This window comes from Elaeis guineensis, chromosome 1 (assembly GCF_000442705.2).
Source record: "Elaeis guineensis isolate ETL-2024a chromosome 1, EG11, whole genome shotgun sequence".
NCBI classification, from domain to species: domain Eukaryota; kingdom Viridiplantae; phylum Streptophyta; class Magnoliopsida; order Arecales; family Arecaceae; genus Elaeis; species Elaeis guineensis.
The window spans coordinates 2,679,898-2,696,341 of NC_025993.2; the positions used below are offsets into that span (position 1 = coordinate 2,679,898).

The 16,444-nt window shown below is 35.2% G+C and overlaps 2 protein-coding genes across 2 annotated transcripts; both read right to left on the reverse strand.

Moving 5' to 3' along the window:
• Window positions 1-1,706: 1,706 nt before the first annotated feature.
• Window positions 1,707-3,160, reverse strand: LOC105036266 (phytolongin Phyl1.1). Its single transcript, XM_010912032.3, has 2 exons — window positions 3,026-3,160; window positions 1,707-2,748 (listed from the first exon to the last, which is right to left on the reverse strand). Exon 2 carries the CDS (start codon window positions 2,734-2,736, stop codon window positions 1,915-1,917), a length of 822 nt encoding a protein of 273 aa, XP_010910334.1. The 5' UTR covers window positions 2,737-2,748; window positions 3,026-3,160; the 3' UTR covers window positions 1,707-1,914.
• Window positions 3,161-8,347: 5,187 nt separating this feature from the next.
• On the reverse strand, window positions 8,348-16,058 carry LOC105036275 (uncharacterized). The gene is made up of 5 exons (XM_010912038.2): window positions 15,734-16,058; window positions 15,425-15,495; window positions 13,782-13,887; window positions 10,318-10,450; window positions 8,348-8,608 (listed from the first exon to the last, which is right to left on the reverse strand). The coding sequence occupies exons 1-5, from the start codon at window positions 15,799-15,801 to the stop codon at window positions 8,444-8,446; spliced, it is 543 nt and encodes a 180-aa protein (XP_010910340.1). The 5' UTR covers window positions 15,802-16,058; the 3' UTR covers window positions 8,348-8,443.
• Window positions 16,059-16,444: the final 386 nt, after the last annotated feature.

A 16,444-nucleotide genomic window follows, 5' to 3' on the forward strand; every position in this document is an offset into this window, starting at 1 on the left:
CATCTAAGCAACACATACTTGAGACATAAGAAAAACTGAAGTAATAAATTAAGCTATTGCAAACAGAAAACAATCTTCAAACACCAAATCATTTTTTTGATAGAATCAAACACCTAATCATTACATAGAACAAAACTTAAGCTGATTAAAACTTAAGGTGATTGACGTATTATAATTTAGTAATTCTGTAAGTACTAAATGTTATTCAAGCCAAAGTTATTGTCAAATACTGCATGAAAGATCACTGCAAAATATTCAGAAACAATCCTTTTCAGCCACATCATGGCACACGTCTAGGATGGCCAATCCAGGATAGAGGGCTAATTTGTCCTTGGGAAGGAATCCATTCCAGAGAAATTCTTATATCAACTTCACCTGTAACCAGTACTGCAACATGATTTTGAGAATACCAAATTAATTGTTTTTCTTGCTATTTCTTATTTTCACATCTTGAACATCAAATTATCAGTGAAATCTATGGTGGTCCTCATATTCACCTCAAAGACCAAAGGGCCACCTGTGCTCCAAATGCATTAAGAAAAGAAAATCTGCAAACCCCCAGGATAAAAATAGGTGAGGTCAGGTCTAAGCAGCCAGAATAGAAGTATATTCCTTGGAGTTTGATGATGTTTATAGACACGAGGTAATAATTAGATCCTACCAACTAGGACCGGTAACTAGCATGTTATGGATAGAGCAGTCTACCACATCCAGATCAGAAGGAAGGTACTTCCATATCTATAATTATGGTGTGGCAGCAGCAGTAAGGTCACTGATATCAGAAAATAGAACACTATCCAGATATCATATAAACGTGGAAGTGCAACAGAAAAAAATTATGCAACTCTATCACGAATCACCACCTTAAAAGTGGATAGTGAATGTAAGGTCAGCAAGTTTCTAATGAATACAAAGAGGTCATTAACAACGGTGTTGAAAAAATTGAACTTCATTTGTCTCCAAAGTGTATGACTGACTTCCACTTGTAGGTCATGAGCAGCTGCAAGCACATCATGTAAAGCTTCCAGACCATAAAGGATAGAAACTTCAGTTATGGCATATAAGAAAAGGTAAAATAAACTGCAAGGAGCTCAGTTTAGGATGCTAGATATACTACAAACTCACAACTTTTGGTAATTTTGTACGTTTTTTGAAATTACAGGTTATGATGTTGATGTTTGGTTATGCACTGAAAATTCATAAAATAATTTACATCTTATAATCAACTCTTTAATCCAATACATGATTTTCTTCTCTGTCATTTCACATTCTCCCATTTTGAACTCTCTTTTCTAACAATCAAACACTTCTTAATAATCTCAGCTACTAGTTTCAAAATTTTTGAAACATGAAGTATGATTAATTCAAGATCATAAAATGAGAAAGATCTGCAAATCATAATGAGGGCTAATGAGATTGCATGTGTAGCTTCGGATCATATTCTAGTAAACTAGAACAATGTGAATTGAAAAACTATCCTTCCACTCATAACATTACATTAATTTAAACAAATGAATTCAATCAATTAGAAAATCTAAATAAAATAAAAAAAGCAAACGATTAGTACTATGTCGTATTGTGCTTATCTTTTTACAACAAGAACTTTTCATAAAGTGCACAAAACAAAAGCATGAAAAAAATATGCATTAACAGTCAATAATGCAGACATAACACCTCCCATAAAAGAGAGAAAAAAAAACACAACATATAAAAATCTCAATAATCTTGACACTGCTAAGTAAATCTCTCAATCCATTCTTTCTAAAACTTGCCACAAGAAATACCAACTATTTTTTCTTCCTAATTCTGTTGTGCCCATCTCTTCTTAAGTAAGTAAACATTTCAGAATTACATCTGACAAAGTGTTGCTTGCTTCCAATTCTAGCGCTATCTTTGCTCTCCAAATCTAATTAACTAACTACTTGAAATACACTGGAAACCCTTGCAGACGGCCAACCAAACACCAAACAAAATCATGCAAAGGATAATGTCAGCAGCAACAACTACTTTCACATATCGCCACCACGACCTCTGTCCAATTTGCTGAGTCTGAGCCCTCATTAAATTCGAGCTCTTCTGTGATGACAAACTGCATGCCGGCTCTGGTGGCATATGGATCTTTACCCCTTCATTTCTACGGTCTTCACAAACTTCATCATTCTCAACTTCTTTATCCTTCATCTTCCTCCTATCATGCTTGTTATTTCCAAGTAGAGGGGTCTTTCCAGACATAGAGGAACCATCGACCGACTCAGCCCCCTCCAAACTCGCATCAACAGAATTTGTTGGTCGAGGCATTCTTTCCAATGAGGCGATCAACTGGCGGATGATGGGCACCAATTCACCATGGAAACCATTCTTTGAGACTCTCTTGAACCCTTCTTTCATGTGCTTTAGGAACCGAAGGATCTCCAAATTCCCCAAGCTAGGATCGACGATGGCAAAATAGGTGCATCCACCTTCCATCAAGTAACCAAAAGTTCTTGACCCAACAGTGTGGAAGTACCATCTGTGGAAGGGCGGGGCATTCTCAAGGCAGAGGGCAGCCAGGGCTTCCAGCTCCCGGTCTTTGCTGTTATAAGAGTAGAGAATTCTGCTCCCTTTAGCAACACAGCAGTATACCGTGTTCTTAACAGAAGAATCACTTGTTGTTGATGACTGCTCTACTATCTCTACTTCCATGGATTTGCAATGAGATGAAGCAGGCCTCAGGGACCTTGACCGCCGTGAATTCATCAAAGTTCTCAGCTGCACCAAGGATTTGGGTTACCATCAGAAGCTCGGAAAACCTAAGCTTTCGGGTCATGAATCACTCCTTAGATTCGATAATCTACTCACAAGATTTTATACAAGATTTGGTTTGGGGTATACCAGATTCAGAATCCAATATAAACCCCAAACAGTCACTTTTGATAAGAATAAAAACCCTAATTGCAATAATTCGAAGGGAAGATTCAAGAATCAAATTGAAGTTAGCGTTTTTGAGCAAGAATAAAGATGGATAGGAATCTAGAGAAAGAAGTACCGCAATTGCTTGCTTGGAAGCTCGGATTGCTGAAGAGGCCCAAATCCAAAACCCTAGAGGCAGACTCGTGCCGGTTGTGTCCGTACCCGGTCACATTATCTTATAAGTAGAATGGTGAAAGGAATAACATGTTATATACCTTCCGGTTTTGTGCAAGTAATTGGCTAACAAGCGAAGTATCAAACAACTGGGGCTGACCCTGCAGTTGGAGGAGAAATGAATTAATGAGTCAATGTAGTGGCAAGTACCTACCAACTTGGTTAGGTGGACATGAGTTTATGACCAGTTCACACAGTATAAAAATATTCATACAATTTTAATATAAATACATTCAAAAATATTAATTTTTTTTTTTTTTAAAAGATTAGAAGTATCTCCTCTGCATCGATCTACACGATCTTTTTAATATACTCTACCATATAAGAGATCATTCAGTCAGCACCGATGTTGATTTTGTGGTACACACGATGAAAATCGATAGAAAGATAATCCCTCGTCACGTGCCAAATATCATAAAAAAGAGGATGTAACCTCGCCTTGAATGGTTGCTCTCGAAGTTAAGCAATCATAATGGCTGAGTCTCCCTCGACAAGTCTCAATTTGGCAAATATGATGCCAGCCTAAGCAGCTTCAATGTCTTTCTTAAATTGATGGCAATAGGCTGCCTATTGAATATTTCAATTTAGATGTCCAGATTTTCGGGAGAATTCACTTGATGATCAACAAAAAAAAATGAGTTTAAAATTAAAAAATAAAAAAAGTTACATAAAATTCATGTTATGGGTTTGGATTGTATCTTTAAAGAATTATGGTTCTTCTTTCGTGACGTTGACTATTGAATCGTGCATTATACAGATCTTTAAGCATCTCTGAACTCCTTCATGCATATGATAGCATCAATCTCAAAGTCATCATTCTGCGATCCAATAGTAGATTCATTAAAAATGATAGTGAACCCTCCTTTCGCACCATAGATATAATCCCTACCTTGATCCATTGCCGTTGCTTTTAATTAGCTGATTTGGAATAAGATACCTAGATACGAATTTTTCACGTGGTTATGTTATTTTTATATCTTAAAAGTTGTACCATTGCCTCTAGGCCCTGGTGGTCATTGGCAGGTAATAAAGAGCAAACTCCTTCAACAGACTGACTTTAGAATCTTTCTAGAATTACTTTTTTTTTTTAATAAATTGGTTAAAGCAAATAATAATTGAGAATGCGTTCTTGTCAGGTAAGGTAGCATAGACATGGATGAAAGTTGGGACCATCAACTTGCTAAGAAATTGTAGTGCTACGTGGTTCTAAAGATGATCGAAACTACTCTAATTTAATGTCGCGGGGAGCCTGCTTCATACCCATGAACTTGTCAAACCAGCATTAGGTGGGGAAAGAGTCAGCGCCACAAACATTTTCCTTAAATCAAATTGCTTGTCTATTGATTCAATCAAATTATCAATAGATGGATGTTGGCTCAAGTTTAGATTCATTTAACAATCGCTTGCAGCCAGCATAGGTTAAAATTTCCATATTCTGAAATTGCTTTGAACAATTGGTTCTCTTTTTTTTTTTTTTTTCCCACTCTATGTTCTGAGCAAACTTCACCATGTCACATTTTACACTGTCAAAGTGATGGTTATATTGTCGACTATATCTTATGTTAACATATCTACTCCTTTTAATTATCTCCTAGGGAGTAGGACAACATACTCTTTTTCTAGATGCTTTATATGAATTTTATTTCATAAGTTTTGTCTATGTCTAGATATTTTTTATGCTAATTGCCTTTTGTTGTGGTTTTGAAGGAAAAAAAAAAAAAAAAAAACCTATAAGATAGGAATAAGGTGCTAGCATACTTCCTAGCATAGGAATAGAGGAAAGAGTATTGTACGAAGAAAAAGAGAAAAAGTACTATAAAATCTATTGCAACCGTTTGAGATTTATTTTTTAAATACATTAACTTATATAATAGTTGCACAAAACATCTAGAGAAACTGCCAAATTCATTTATTATTTAATTTTTCTATATCATACTCAGATTCATTAATGATCTTTCATATCTCCATTGTTTTTATCTTTCGTGGTGCATTGGTTAACCACATGTTAGTGAGATAAGCATGAATGGTTGAAAATATCAAATGATATGACACTGAATGAGAAAATGAGAGGAATGAACCAAGTCAATCTATGCATACCAATAAGTAATGGAGATTCCATTTGTATTAACATGCTTAGTTTTCTAATGTTGCATTATTGGATGGCTTTGAATTTTATGCGAAAAAAAGGGGCCTAGAATGAGTAACCTCTTTGCTTGAGAAAGGACGAATGGTGACTTTGGAGACTTTCCACTTCAAGTTGTGCAAGATAGACCGGCTAAATATGAGCATATCATTAATTATTTTGAGGTTTATCAATATTAAGGATGATACAAGATTTTCATTATCAATATTAATTATTTTCATTATCAATATTAGCTTAATAATAGTACATGATATAAATAATTGTTTCTATAAGTTTAGGTTGCAGGATTGCTTGTTCTTGTGTTCATCTAGAATGCATAGTTTATACCCCAAACTCACGATGATAACTCAAATTTATATCCGCTTTATAGTATAGGAATAAAAAATTGCAGGCATAGAGACCGGTTCTATCCTCATCATGGAGTCAATAATTTTTTGGTTAGTATAACATAAACATGCAAGGATAAGTATGTCGTACATCTTAATTAAATTGATGATTGCAACATCGGTTGTTCCTTGGAAGAAACTACACATCGCTGGAATAGCACTACTGCTCAGGCCAGTGCTTTCCCAATTTCCTTCTCGATTACTCTCATCCAAAACAAGGCTTTTGAAATTTGACTTTATCAAAGAACCTTAGATACCTTGATGGGGTTCAAGGATGTTAACCTCGGTATCCTTCCCAGATCTCTCCATCTTTAAATTAAGCTCGAGAAGATAATCATGTGATATCTATCCATCACACACAATATGTAACAAAAATCATATGGATCTAATTTCATGCTACTTTTTTCTTAAAGAATAAGTCTAAAAGTTAAAAAAAAATAATTATACTAACGAAGTTATTTGTCCTGTGATTAATACATTCTCTTCCTTCTTTATTTTCAATACAAAATTTTTAACGATACATACTATATGACCATATAATACACACTATATATATAATTGGTAATATATATTGTAAACTTTTTTGTTACACATCCAGCAACAGTCCAATATATACCTACAGCTAAATTGATACATAGTTTACCGAGCTTAATATTCATCAGTATACAGAGTATGACTAATTGATATACATCTAATAAAATATTCATCCGATATCCCAATATACATATTTAGGTAAAGCGATATACAATTTTTAAAATATAGCACTTATTAGTACACAGTACATGAGCAAATGATACATATTAGACGGCTTACTGATACATACTATAAACTTTTTTGGTATATACTCAATAACGATCCAATACACATACAGATAAATTGATACATAGTTTACCGAATTTAATATCTACCAGCACATAGTATATAATCAGTTAATACATATCTAACAAAATATGCATCTAACATCCTAATACACACCTTTAGGTAAAATGATACACAGTCTGATATCCCAATACACACCTCTATATAAAATAATGCATAGTTTCCGTAAACTTTTAGATGTAAAGATCTTAGAAAAGAAAAATTTAGAAGAAAAAAAAAGAACTCGAGAAAGACTTCATAGATAGAAAAGATGACATGTAGAATTTAAAAGAGAAGAAAGAAACTCGAAAAGAAAACCTTATGGGTAGAAAATATGGCTTGATGAAGAAGATAACAGATTGAAGAGACTTTATGACAAAGAAATAGCATATGAACAATGATCTCTTTTAGACATGCCCTTATATTTCTCTTTTTTTTATTATTTCAGTTATGAAACTAACAAACTCCATTAATTAAAAAATTTACTCTCTATTTAACTTCAGATTTCTTCTTTGAGATGCAAAAAAAAAAAAAAAAAAAAAATCCATGACATAAAACTAGGCCCATCCCATATGATGGCCTATAGTGCCTGTACCATATGATGTTTGTTCCACAATATGCTTTAATTGCACGTTCCTCTATCTTTAAATCAAGCTTGGGGGCACATCAAGCGATCCCCATCCACCAACACCAAAACACACACACAATAAATAAATAAATAAATAAAAGTATTTTTGTCCACGAGGACATTTGCATGATAATAACATGTCTATCCCGGTAAAAGACTGCTTGCCAGAACTTAATGAGACACCAGCAAGTAAATAAAGGTCAGTCTTAAGTCACGATCTTAATGCTGCAATAAGACCAAGAAACAAAGAATTAAATTGGTTATAGGAAATAGTCTGGTCCTAAGCAAGCAAACAGCTTCTGTCCAAACTACAAGGCTAAAAGAAACAAGTCATTGGGCACACTGATCAACATTCTTCATTGCTCATTTGTTAAACTTGAAACATGGTACTGTTCTAGAATGTCCTCAAACTATACTACAAACCAAAGTCCTGAATGGGCGCCAGCATCCACTTCTCCTGGATTTTTCACCATGTCCATTTTGGCAATACCATTTTCATGAATTTGTTCTATTTTATCGAAGGACGCTGCTACATTTTTGCAGAAACTATCTTTGAATTAGTATAAACCCAGATTTTAAGCACCATATATGGGGGTTAGGTTGTTAAGTACAGATTAGTGCAGGCCAATGTTTATCTTCTCGAAAGTATGGCCAATGTTATAGTCAACAAAGAAGTCTTGCTCATCAAAGCATATCCAAGTTGGAACAAGCTCCAGACAGTCAACAGTTTAGAACAAGATTCAGAAAAATACATGAATCATCAAACAGTGGATTATCAACTCAGGTTACAAATTATCCAACAAGAAGCAGATTCTGATTTTTGCCTTTCTTTTCCACATTTGTTAGAGAGAATCAGACCATGACAGGTTGGTAAAAAGTAAATTGGTCAAGGAGCTGGCGTATTTGCTGATTTGGTGTGATCAGTGTTGGACTTTGATGGGTCCCAATGTGGTAGTGTCAGGTCTTTTCTAGAACTCTGGCTGGAATCACCAATTAGCAAGTCTGGATCACTATAGGCTCATCTCCATACCATCTCAACTCCAGTCCAGGCACTAGTCCCAAAAACTTTCATGGTTCTAGAATTAGAATCCAGACAGTATTTTGATCCAGCCATCTTAAAAAGAGAAGTAACAATACCTAAAGCTTACATCTGAATCGAGGCCTCCTTGTTGTCATTTATGGAAAATTTCAAGTTGGAGCACTCAAGAATATAAGAACCACTTTCTTGTTGGAATATCAAGAAGCATGTCCAGGTGTCCTCTTAAAGGGTTAATATACAGAGGGAGTCACTCCACACTGGAGAAACTAGACATCCCTTACCTTGATCTTGACCTCAGAGAGGGAATGTAGGAGAGTCGGTGGACTTGATGGTACAGGACTGAACCTTCGGACCAAATAACTGAAACATGGTATGAAGACCACATCAAGGGCACCAAGGATGAAAGGAGCCGCAACAATCCAGCCTAACAGCTGCAAGAAAAGGTTTGACATGATCTACTTAGATCAGCATCACAGAACATAAGCAATGACTAATGGACTAAAGATGAGGAGGAAAAAGAGAAAAAAGTCAAAGAAATAAGGTTATACTGTCTATTACTTGCTGTTGATGATAATGACCTATAACGTCACATCCCCGTTGATGATAATAAACTATCTATTAGCAACCTGCCCTGTTGGGTTCTTGCAAAACTTTTAGCAACAAATTCCTCGATATTGTATGCATTAGTTGTTAGCAAATAAAGAAGATTGTTGGAGGATAAAAGTGGTATATTTGAGGTAAAACAAGGATAGGAAATGCATATTTGCTGAGGTGGTGTAGGAACAAATTAGATGCCAAGAGCATGTGCATGAAGATTTGAGGCCAATGAAAGGGGCTCTAATTTCTTCAAATGACAGTGAGGAATTCAGAAAGGCTAGTGTGGATAGACAATGTAGTCCTCAACTGGGGGCAAATAGCAAGGGAGGATTCTTAAAGCCGAGCAACAGTATTGGCATGAGGCACTTTGTTATATAATTATCCGATTAACTTGCCATATAATGCATGAAATTAATTTGTTGATGCAGGGTAAATGCATGAAGCTGATGCTGATAACTCTTACACAAATTCTACCACATAGCTAGCAAAGTGAAACTGTAAAAATCTAGTTGGCTACTTTTTACATTTGATATATTGGCAACCTCCTGAAAATCTATAGACCCTGTGATTTAATGTTCATCCATATAACAAGCTCCTTGACATCTCTGGCATACAATGTAAATTTTTTCAACGACCATGCGGAGGAGAATCAAGAACATAATGTTTTTATATCAGGTGATGCCATTGTGCATATGACCATATAAATTTATGGATGTAACTCAAGTATATTATTAAGTGGCATCGATATAAGAGATTTCCTTGGGATGAAACATATTTTTATTTGTTCTTTAAATTTATATCTCAATCTACACAAAATTTGTTAATTTTCAGAAACAGGAAAATTGCCATTTGATTCAGCCCAAAGCAAGCCAGCCAACCCACTATATGACAGGCTCACTATTTTATTGTAACATACAAGGTTTTCTCCGTGTTGTATCTTGAAATTTATCTCATATTATTGTTATTGATGCTGTCAGTTATATCACAGCTAGCATTTGCAGTATTCAGGTTTCTTGATATCAATTCTAGCTCTAGCAGTTACCATGAAGGATCATGTGAACTACATGCACAGAACATGGACTGCCTTCTATGTGAGGTTCAGTTAAGCAAAAGCCCATTATGTGAATTGCAGTATGGTGGCCGTGCAACAGTACGTACTAGTTGCCGACCCTTTGCAGGTGTTTCTATCAACATGACCATGAAGAGAAAGCATTACCAAGGATTATCAAATATTCAATCTATCCTATTTTCGGTTTAATATTTTTCTCATGCATGCAGAAATTACAGATTTTTCCATATTTAGTAATTTCAATTAATTTTATCAGTTTTCCTCAATTGTGAAAAAACCCAAATTTTCAGCTGATACTGTGATATAATATGCTATGGAACAGGGATGGTAGAACAACCCCACACTAGAAGTCAGATGAAACTACTTATACAGAAACATATTTTAATTGCGCAATTATCCTGACAAGTATTGCAGTGGAACTTTTAGTTAAATAAGAAGGTTTCATAAAGTTATCTAACAAGTGCAGGAACCAACCGCATGATATACAGAAACTAATACTTCTCTTGAGGCTTGGCCAGTCAACACCCTTTTCAATGCGTCAGATGTTAAAGCAAAGTGGGGGCCATGAGAAATAAATTCTCCCAAGCGCAAAAACGGTATTACCAGGCTGTAAACAATGTGAATGTTAGTCCAAATGTGATAATAAACATGAAATAGTAGATCACATCTAGAGTGGATGGTAAATAAAACTAATTCATGAATTGACAATATCCAGATACCAGTGTTGTTTTTGGAAAAAAATAATTCTCATCTACTGCAGGCAGTTATGTCTGAAATATTAAGCATGCATGAAGCGATTAGTTAAGTTACAACCACACACCATGATAAATTGGGTATGCACTGATTACATTGCGACATGGATTTATTTCAGTTATGGTTCTGTTCCAATCTTAAGTTGATTTTTTTCTGTATTTTTGGGAAAAATATGGAAAGGTTTCCAAGATCAGGCAAAGATTCAAGATAGAGTGTGCTTTACAAATTTTGTGGGTCTTGAAAAGCCTTTATGTGGATACGAGTAGGATATTGCTTCTGAGATGAAGTAGCTTCTTCATTCTTGTACAGTACACAGCAAATGACATGCCAATGTTCTTGCACAATATGGATCTAGCATGCAGCAAGGTTCCTGAATGAGCAGTTTTATCTCCCCAGTCCCCCCCTCCAAAAAAAAAGAGACAGAGAAAAAGGATGAGCAGTTTGCCTGCATTAAGAGCAGTAACAATTTCTCCTTGTATTTAAATTGTTTCTACTAGGTCTCTCACAGAATGACTGTCTTTTGTAGCCAAAACAATGACCATCTTTAAGCCAGCACATGCTGCTGTTAGGTGTGTTGTTCCTTGGTAAAATAAATCTTCAATCTCATGGACCAAATAAAATCATTTTAGGTAATTTTTTCAAAGAAAACAAAAGTCATTCTTTACAAGAATATCCTTTGTTTTACCCAAGAATGGAAACAGAAATATTAATTAATGAAGAAATGAATTTCACTGAGAAGAAATTTGGTAGACTTAGTTACCTTCAAACAATACTTGTAAATTGAGGTATTGATAGTTAATCACCTTCAAAACAAAGTTTTAAATCCCATGGGATAAGGGTGTTCCGGTTTCTCCATGGAATGTGACACCTTGCTATCCTGCCCCATCCTGAAGGCCATTCCTGTTAAGCATCTCAGTAGGTACCCCCTATCTCTCTCCCTGTTGTCTTTGCTTTCTTTCCTTCTTTTCTTCTTTGTTTCTTTTTCTTCTTTACTTCCTTTCTTCCCTCTTGCCTATCTCTCTTTTCTTTTCTTCTTCCTTTCTTCCTTTCCTCTTTCCTTCTTTCCTTCCCTTTCTCCTTGTTTCCTTCCTTTCTTCTTATCCTTTCTTTCCTTTTTCCTCTTCTTTCTTTCCTTCCTTCTTTTCTTCATTTCTTTCCTTTCTTCCCCTTCCTTTCTTTCTTTCCTTTTTCTTCTTCCATCCTTCCTTCATTTCTTTCATTTTTCTTCTTCATTCCTTCTTTTCTTTTTTTCCTTCCTACCTTTCTTTCCATTTCTTCTTGTTTCCTTTATTTCTTCTCATTCTTCTTCTTTCCTCACGTGGATGGGTTTGATAGTGCCACCCCCTTCAAGTCCATCTTCTCAAGGAACGGAACATGATGGCCAACACACACCCATCCCGCTAGGATTTAAACATTGCTTCAAAACTTATGAATTAGAAAAACCTCTATACATTTGATTACAGTCCAGAATTTTCCTTAGTGGTGAGATTGCATCATTGTATCTTTGAGAAAAGAGACAAAAATCCACCCAAAATTATTGAACATCATCACGGGATTAAATATAAAATATGAGATCTCGATGTGTAGTCCAAGGAATGAAGTGACATGCCTATAACTATCTTTTTCTTTAGAATATGATATTATGTCATTTGCATCATAATTAGCTAAAATTCAACTTTTTCATGTCGCACTTCTTCAAGCTGAGGGGTGCACTAGTATGAAGGAGATATTACATATGTGTATAATGAATAGAGAGGGATAAAGATAGACTGAAAATCATAGGGGATGAAATAGTAAGGAAGGACTTGATATCTCAACACATTTCAGAAAGTGTGGCCCTAAATCAAGCAGAATGGAGGAAAAGGATTCATGTAGCCAACCCCAACTAGTTTGAGATTAAGGCTTAGTAGAGTTGAGTTGCACTTCTTGAAAATGAAAAAACACCCAGTTCTTTTATGTAAATCTCTTGTTGTTATGGTTGCTGATTTATATATCTTAAAGCATCAATTGTATTAGCGACTCCCTACCCTAAGACCATGAATGTACTAGATAATTATCAAATACCACCATATATTAGCATCGATAAAAACTTAATTTGACCATAGCTAGAAGCTGATAAATCATTAGTTATTCCTTATCAAACATATAACAAGGTAATCACCTTTCTTGCCATTTCAATAGCCACACCTTCCTCCACCTTAGTAACCGAGGCACCAAGAATCTCATAAAATTTGATACGGAAAGCATATAAATTTGGTAAAAGGACAAGACAAACATCATCTATTTGTTATTTGCATCTCACAAGATAAAATGTGTACTTGCAGAACCATTGTCATATGGTAATGATGTTCAATGTTAAGAAACATGGATGAAACAATACAGAAGAAATTTATGCATGAAAGCATACAACGTGCATCAAGTAGGTCATGGTGTGAAAATGGCATCCAAATGTGCCAGGCTCCTGCCATTACGGGGATTGGGGAGAATCAAATGCATACAACCTTGCTTGCTTGTATGGTGAGGCTGCTTCTGCGTTTTGAACCCATGATACCGAGGTCCAGTGAAGCAACCTTACTATCCAAGGTCCTCCCTCTAAGATAAGGTCATGGAGGACTCATATAATTTATTGGTCATATCCATAATATCTTTGCTAGAGCAACAGGATAAATTTGCATAAGCTTTCCTCAACAACACCTCCATGTGAACTGAAAGGCTTGAAGAGCTTGTAACATCTTTGTTTTTCTCATAGTGGGGAACAGATGAAGAATACTTGTTTTCTCTTTTGACTTGATGGCAGAGGGTCTGGCCTTGCTATGTTGGAATGATGATACAAAACTTATAAAGTTAGACAAGATTACATTTTTGCAATCATAAAATATTCCTATTTTATTACAAACTTGTTGAATCATTCAACAGAATAATGAAGATTCACCAATATTCACATTCATGTGTAATCATACAGCTCACTGCTTATAGAATGGATATATCAACATAATGCAAAGCCATGCTCTATATGGTTAAAAGAATTTATCTAAAGCTCTACAGTATAATTGTCAATGGATACACAGAAGACACTGAACAATCAACACAATTTTAACTTAAGAACATTGCTATTTCTTAGTCAGCAAGTACATGAACAAAACATAATTAGTGATGATAAGTTCTCAAAAATAATTATGAATTACCTCAACTCAATCGGAGTAGCTATAAAGTTAGCTAGCATTACTGTTGGAGCATGACAACGACTTCTAAGTACTGCAATAGCCAATCCACAAAGAAACACAGTGACCCCTGTCATTGACAAAAACCCATGTCAAACTCAAACACATTTACTTGAATCAGAATTACAGGTAAAAATGCGTACAGTTTGCACATATATGTGCACATGTGCATGTTTCGTGAACATCAAGTTGCATGATGTTCTTACTTCTTCACATAGGTTGTAACATCGAAAGAGGACCAACAACTTTCTCAAAAAATAAAATCTTTATAAACCATAGCAACACACTGAAGCATGGCAACAAAATCCATAGAGTCAAGCTGCAGTCCACTGTTAATTCAGTGGCTATGGTAAAAAAACAAAAAATAGCCGTTTCACATTGATAGGACCTAAATGTTGGTTATATAAAATGTCATGTAAGTTCTATTTAAATAAATTTGAGAGCAACTTAACTCTATGGATACCATGATTGTTTCATCCATGTCTAGCAATTTAACAATTCCAGTTCAATCATCTGAGGCTTAATATGCTATTGTCAAGGTATGCCATCAATTCTATGTTACATTGAATTGGGTAATAGAATTAGTGCAAGTAAATATGTTAAGTGCTCGATCCTTCTCATATTTAAGAATTTCTATTTACTGATCCATATCGAAACGTCATATGAGTACCAATTTCCAGATGCTGGGTGCAAGTAACAGGTAATGTAGGTTCAACCTAATCCTGTCATTTTCCTGATTCTTTGCAAATTGTTGTTGTACTCAAAACTTTGCACCAAACAAGCAATATTTCCCCTCCTTCCTAAATTTTCTTATGGTGCTTTATTTCATTCTATCAATGAAAACAAGGAAGGCTTGTTCCCCTCCTGCTCACTCAAAATATTGCAGCTTCGGATTGCTGATAGACATTATTAATCTGGTTCAGCTAAACAGAACCAATAATAAAACTACTGATTAACAGATCAAAGCTGATCAGTCTTTTTTTAAATTTTTATGTAATCTGTTTGTAGATGTAGATAAATTGATGGTTATTTTTCACAAAAAACTTTGCAAACTTCTAGGTCATCCAATGTTTTCATTTAAAAGCACTAATAAATGGAATGCCACCTTATTTACACCTCTTCAACATGATGAAACAAGGAAGTTCATATCTAATATTGTATGAACTACTAGCCTGCACACTGATGAAACTCATCCAAAGTCACCCACTTACAGTAATGGCTATTACATTAGATTAATCCAGAGAAAAAAACTGTGTCAGAGAATGTGGAAGCAATTCAATCCATTATATGAAGATTGGCCAAACGTAACTAAGCATAATATCTGGTCTCCTACAAACGAGCCCCACAGATAATAATGCACGTATCAACAGACTCTAGAACTGCACCCCTCACCCAATGGATCAGCCAAAATAACCATGAAATTTACATCTTGATCATAGCAAACTAGTATCATCACAAAAAATTCAGGTTTTTATATATCTAAGCATCCAGACTGCAAAAGGCAACCAACAGAAGGCTCAACCTTCGCCCAAATAAACATCAATGATCACATAAATACAAAAAGAGACAGAATTACAGATAGGTATGATTGTAAGCAATATCCATACCACATATTGGGAACAATCCCAATGTAGTTCCAAGAGCAGCAGAAAATGCCAATTGCTTTGGTTCAGCACCCCTACAGGAAAAACATCATCCATAATTTCTCAGCTACATCTTCAATTTCAAGTGAAATTTAGATGAAATATCATCTATTTTGTGTAATAACTGAAATAAAACATAGAAAAACGATGTTTTCCCATGTTTGAAAAGGAGAAATGAAATCAATAGCCGAAAACGATGGGGAAAAGGGTTTCCATTTCTCATCCAATCTCCAAACAAATAAGGAAATAAGCGGTATATGAGGGAAATATTACTTTCTGACAATTTGTAAGAGAGGATCGACCACTCTCCTATTCATCCACGAAATCAGCCCAAGCCGCATCTTGCAAGTAATCCGCACGACAATGAATCTCTATCTTTCCTTCTCCTTGCTGTTCAATTGATCAAAAAATCCCAAACCATTTGTGGTTCAGAAAAAGGGCAAAAAACGCTTTTTGATCCTTTCGAGAGCCCCTCAAGCAAGACGAGTCGAAGCCATAGACTATGGGAGCTTCGACGAGGATTTCAAGCGGTGGTTCTTCGAGAAATTTGGTTTGGAATTAGGGTTTAGGGGGGAAGAAGGTCCATTCCGAATAACGAGCGTCCTCACCGTTTCTTTTCGCGACTCACAACCGCTTTAACTATTTTTTTCTTTTCCAGAAAAGTATTATAACCGCGTCGTAGGCGGAAAAAACAGTGGGATCTTGATTTATATGGATCGATAGATGATATGCAGACGGGGAAGAGACTTATTTTTCATTAAAACTAAAAAACACCTCATTAGTTATTTATCCTTGGGTTTGACGGTAAGGATGGTAATACTTAACCACCTAATCCGTTTAACTTGATTTAATATTATAGATTGACTTAAGTTATCTTTTAATAAAATGATCATGATCTTCTATCAAAAAAAAAAAAAAAATCAAAATCGAGCCTGAATTTGTGATCCATTGAGATGAGATTTAGATTAACAAATTTTTATTCTA

What these genes read in the sequence shown, in the direction of transcription:
- LOC105036266 (XM_010912032.3), bottom strand. Translation starts at nt 2,736, where the DNA reads ATGAATTCACGGCGGTCAAGGTCCCTGAGGCCTGCTTCATCTCATTGC.
- LOC105036275 (XM_010912038.2), bottom strand. Translation starts at nt 15,801, where the DNA reads ATGCGGCTTGGGCTGATTTCGTGGATGAATAGGAGAGTGGTCGATCCT. An exon ending in GGGATTGTTCCCAATATGTG is followed by an intron (nt 13,888 to 15,424) that starts GTATGGATATTG and finishes TGTCAATGACAG; the next exon opens with GGGTCACTGTGTTTCTTTGT. An exon ending in TAGTTTCTGTATATCATGCG is followed by an intron (nt 8,609 to 10,317) that starts GTTGGTTCCTGC and finishes CTTTTCTTGCAG; the next exon opens with CTGTTAGGCTGGATTGTTGC.